General features: G+C 34.4%; 1 protein-coding gene across 3 annotated transcripts; it reads left to right on the top strand.

Moving 5' to 3' along the window:
- Window positions 1–256: 256 nt before the first annotated feature.
- Window positions 257–2256, top strand: LOC112277653 (uncharacterized). Of its 3 annotated transcripts, none has more exons than XM_024510219.3 (5): window positions 257–382; window positions 714–862; window positions 1213–1322; window positions 1532–1674; window positions 1785–2256. In XM_024510219.3, exons 2-5 carry the CDS (start codon window positions 724–726, stop codon window positions 1825–1827), a joined length of 435 nt encoding a protein of 144 aa, XP_024365987.1. In that variant the 5' UTR covers window positions 257–382; window positions 714–723; the 3' UTR covers window positions 1828–2256. The 3 variants fall into 3 exon arrangements, with proteins under 3 accessions (XP_024365987.1, XP_024365988.1, XP_024365986.1); XM_024510220.3 differs by having other exon boundaries at window positions 257–296; window positions 681–862; XM_024510218.3 differs by having other exon boundaries at window positions 257–296.
- Window positions 2257–4291: the final 2035 nt, after the last annotated feature.

Here is a 4291-nt window from a genome sequence, read left to right on the forward strand (position 1 = left end):
ACACAAGGCAAGTACTTGGGTGCTTAAAAAATTGAATGTTAATGAATAAACCCTAAACTCCATTGCTTCTCATCGTCACACATCGACGTCTACGGATGAAGAGCGGAGGATGAATGATCGGATGACAACTTCCGAGATTCTTTTGGATGAAGAAAATATCACCGAACCTAGAACCAGACCTGCAGGCTCGGCCATCGTCCTCTCTGCACCCCACTCAATGCCGTTCAGTGCGAGCGCCATCGCCGAATTCGTTGTCGCCAATTTTTAACGCACGCGTCCATTGACATCGATATCTGGTATTCATCACCTGCTAATTCTTCTACGTGCTGATAAGTTAGCATTGGAAGTTGGGTTTGTCGTCATTTTTGCAAATTGTTTCCTGGTACCCAATCATCTGCGGGTCGTCGAACTGAGTGATTTTGCGTTTCTGAAATCGTGTCCGTTATCGAAGGATTGTAGCTGTGTCTTTGCAGTTTGAAGTTCGTGGAGATGTTGTGATATTCAGGAGCTTGTGTGATTTGATTAGATTTTTAGGGGATGTCTGGACTTCTTTCTTTTTTTTCTTTTTTTTTAAAATTTTCTTTTTAGTTTTTAATTTTTGGTGATCATCGGTGGATTTTTGAGGGTTTCGGCAATGGATGGGTTTTGTTATTGACTTTTTTGTCCAACGATTGGTTTAGGTGATGTGATGCCTTGTGGCAATGTGAGTAAAGGTGCAGGAAAATGGGGAAAGATTCGACGGCTAACAAGGGGAAGACCAAGGACGCCGGCAAGGGTAAGGCTGCAGCGAGTGAAGAGAAGGGAGGCAAGGGGAAGGGGAAGGCCGGCAAAGATGAGCTTGGGACTTGCACCTACGTGAAAGGTATTGGGGTAGGGTGTCTGTCTGGGATTTCTGACCTATTCTGCCATATTTAAACTTAATCGGATTGCGATGTTTGTGACTTGCCTTTCATATATATGGTCGTACATGATTACCCAGTACGTGAATTCTTCATAGCCTCAGCATCTTTCTCTAGTGAATTTCTTGTCTGAGTAATGGATTCTTCCTTAATTTTCAGACAGGTAGGGCAGGGTTTAGGGTTCAGTCCACGAACGTAGTGTCGAGCACATTTAAGAAAATAAGTTCATACTTACAAGCATCTGGTACATGTTTTTGAATGTTCTCACCTTATTTCAAGTGAGTGACCAAGAAAATGGTGTGAGATGATGCAGCTAGACACATTTTATGTGAAAAGCAGGGCAAGATTAATGAAGCGTACAAGAAGCTCAAGGAGGGATGGCTCGATAGTGGAGATAAAGTTCCACCAGCTGAGTTCGCGAAGGTTAATGCTACTTAGCTCTCTGCATTCAGACATTAATAACTTCATTATTACCTTCTCTAATCATGCGTTTGAGAACCTTGTCTTGTTCCTTGAGAATCGTGTCGACTCAACCATAAAATATTGCCACGAGCGTTGCATAAATTTCTGCATCGAATGGCGTTTTCAGTGGAGCATTTCATAATTTGTAGTTTGGTTTTGTACTCATGCAGCTAGCGGCAGAATACTCAGAATGTCCATCAGGCAAGAAAGGAGGAGACCTCGGGTGGTTTCCTCGTGGCAAGATGGCTGGACCTTTCCAGGAGGTGGCCTTCAATACCCCTCCTGGTGTATTAAGTGCCCCTTTTAAGTCTACGTGAGTTCACCTGTCCTCTCCATTCAAGTTGTTCCACTCTTGTCTTGCAAACGTGCCAAAAGTGGAGCCGCATGCAAATTCTCTAACAGAAATTACGTGGCTTGTAATAGGCACGGGTATCACATCATCTTGGCCGAGGGAAGGAAAAACTAAATTCAAACAAACGGAATTTACCGCAGTCGGTTTTCATAGATCCGAGAATTGGAGTTTTCAGAGTCTCAATTATCTGCGTGTGCTACGAATGATGTAGCCGCTGGAAATATATGTCTGGTCTTTTATTCTGTTAGTTGTGTGTTATGACGAGTAAATCAAGTACTGAGAGCTCCAATACCCCAGTGATAAACTGTGTGCAACAACAGAAATATTCTTCAGTCTGGCCTGATGGGAGTTACGTTGATAGATTTGTGCGTATTTCAATCGTGGCATTTTGTATACCGTGCTTTCCCCACTAATAGAGGAACTGAAACACATGGGAGTATCAGAGATTTACCAGCATGCTGGTTGCTTCGTTATCTACTCTGAGCCAGCAAGTACCCGAACATTTTTCTATAAGACATATTGAAGGATACTATTAACTTGTAATGTATTTCGTCTTCGACAAGCTGTAGCATGAGAGGAATGTGGGGATTGACTGTGCTTCTCTGGCTTCAAGTTTATAAGAGATTATCAATAAGACTTCACGATGTTGTACATGTTCCTGACTAGCTATTTCGCAAGTTTCAATTTTAACAAAGAAAGTTAATTGATGATCAAAAGCACCGATATTATGGATTCACTTGGCTCACTGGAAGGAGTTTTCAGATTCAAGATTGATTGATATGATCAAAATATTCTTTTACAGAAAATTTAAAATATGTATGTATTATAATAACGTTTTTATGCAACATTAGTAGTTTCTTTTTCATTATATTGTGCCACATAAAATATCAAAGTGGGAACTAAAGACGTTATTTAGAAATTTTAAGAAAATTGGAGCATCAAACTTAAATAAGTCCAACATGCTGGTTATTCAAAAAAAATAACTTTAGAGAGTTGAACCCCAATTTATAAAAGAACAATCTTCATGATATTTACTGCACAACATTATACAATGGAATTGATTAAAAACAAAAAAAAAAAAAAAAAAAAAAAAGAGTAGAAAGAGACTAGTAAAATTCAAGGCCACAGAAACGTGCATTACATAGAAAATGGACATACATTATAATGATTGGTTGGTACATAAACCAAAAAAGTATGCTTATCAAAAAACATTTTTATTTTGGTTAAGAATAATTCTAGGTATGTAAAAAAAATCAATTATTTGTAAGAGTGCATAAAAGTAATCTCATTGCAATTTGTTGTTTTTATATTGAATAATGCAAGTATTTAGTAGAGAAAAAGTATAGAATAATGTACAAGTATTCCATAGGGTCACATGTACTCTTTAAAAAGACCAAGTTGTTATCACTATATACTATAACAAATTTGTCACTTCTTTGATAAAAAAAATTGGATAGAATCTATGATACCATATTTGACAAGCCAATCATGATTTTTTATTTTTGAATATTTAATAGACACTCACATACACACCTAATAGTTAGTATTTGGCTAAGTGATAATAGCTACCACAATGTCTAAGTGCTTCTACTTTTAATTTTGTGTTTGCTCCTAACATCTAACAACTTCATTCCATAATTTATTTTAAAATTGGATTTCGGTCACCATATGTTAACACTCTTATACAATCTATTTAAGTGTGCCTAAGGAAAATCTAACATTAGTTCCCTTTCAAACTCAAGAATCTAAGAAAAAATTTAGTAGTGATTCAAATAACATATTCCATGTGGCACTTGCCAAAAGATCCATGGTGCATGTGTATGTAGAATTGAGAAGTAGGGCATTTGTAAATAATAATAAATCCTTTGAGAGATAAAAATAGCTCGCATACATGTACATTCATTAATTTTATCAATGTCAACTACAAAATCCTAACAACAAACTATAAAAATTTTAAAGAAGATTTTTCTTCAAGACTCAAGATATATTACAACTTAACCTATTAAACACTATGTTTGGTTATTTGTACTTAATGAACTTTAACATTAAAATGATCATTTACATTTTTTTACATAAATTTATATACAATTCTATAACAATTATGAATTAAAACATACTATTAATAAGTTAAACATATGTCTTTGATCAAAAATAGTTTCTTTTTATTTAATTTTTTTTATCACTTGAACTTTTTTAAAAATAAACACTTAAGATATATTAAAATGTCATCAACTAATGAATTTGTCTTAATTAACATATAATAATTCAATTGAATTCTTAATACAAGTATTCTATATAGGTGCACATTTATAAATTGGAGAACTATACTTGCTTATATACATTTAAGACTTATTGGACTATAATGGTTATAAAAAACCTTTGAAATAATAAATATGTATGAGTATAAGTGCAAAAAATTTATTAAAATTGCCTAATATTTAAAATTAAAATATAAAAATTCATTGTTTAAAAAAATACCTATGTATTAATATTTATAAATTCAAAATACTTTTCATTATGCAAAATTTTAGTGAAACCTAAAATACATTAATAAGATGTTTTCATAAAAAGAAAAAGT

Source organism: Physcomitrium patens, chromosome 26 (genome assembly GCF_059467195.1).
Source record: "Physcomitrium patens ecotype Gransden chromosome 26, ASM5946719v1, whole genome shotgun sequence".
Classification (NCBI taxonomy): Eukaryota; Viridiplantae; Streptophyta; class Bryopsida; order Funariales; family Funariaceae; genus Physcomitrium; species Physcomitrium patens.